The 283-nt window shown below is 53.4% G+C and overlaps 1 protein-coding gene across 1 annotated transcript in view; it reads right to left on the reverse strand.

The window, feature by feature from the left end:
- LOC119594886 overlaps positions 1-283 on the reverse strand; it is a 2,062-nt gene that overhangs the window by 216 nt on the left and 1,563 nt on the right. The window contains exon 3 of the mRNA XM_037943960.1: positions 41-215. Coding sequence (XP_037799888.1) covers positions 43-215 — 173 coding nt within the window. The 3' untranslated portion in view covers positions 41-42. The remainder of the gene's footprint in view (positions 1-40; positions 216-283) is intronic.

Here is a 283-nt window from a genome sequence, read left to right on the forward strand (position 1 = left end):
TATACCCACAATGATGCGAAAAGACGTATGACTCACACACCTTCAAACGCAGGGATTTGCAGAGAACAGCGGAATTTCGCTGAAGTTGTGAAGCTCGCACGCCAGGTCCTTGTAATCGGCTTCCAGAGTGTCCAACACGACCTTCACTCGCACCTTCTCGTTTTCAGTACAGCCGCCGCAGAACGTTGTTCCCTGGGGTCCAGGGGCGAGGAGGTCTGTGGGGGAAGGATAGGGGTGGTGGTATTTAAGTATTTTGCTGGAGTGGGGGGAAGGCTGCCAGTAT

This window comes from Penaeus monodon, chromosome 34, assembly GCF_015228065.2.
Source record: "Penaeus monodon isolate SGIC_2016 chromosome 34, NSTDA_Pmon_1, whole genome shotgun sequence".
Classification (NCBI taxonomy): domain Eukaryota; kingdom Metazoa; phylum Arthropoda; class Malacostraca; order Decapoda; family Penaeidae; genus Penaeus; species Penaeus monodon.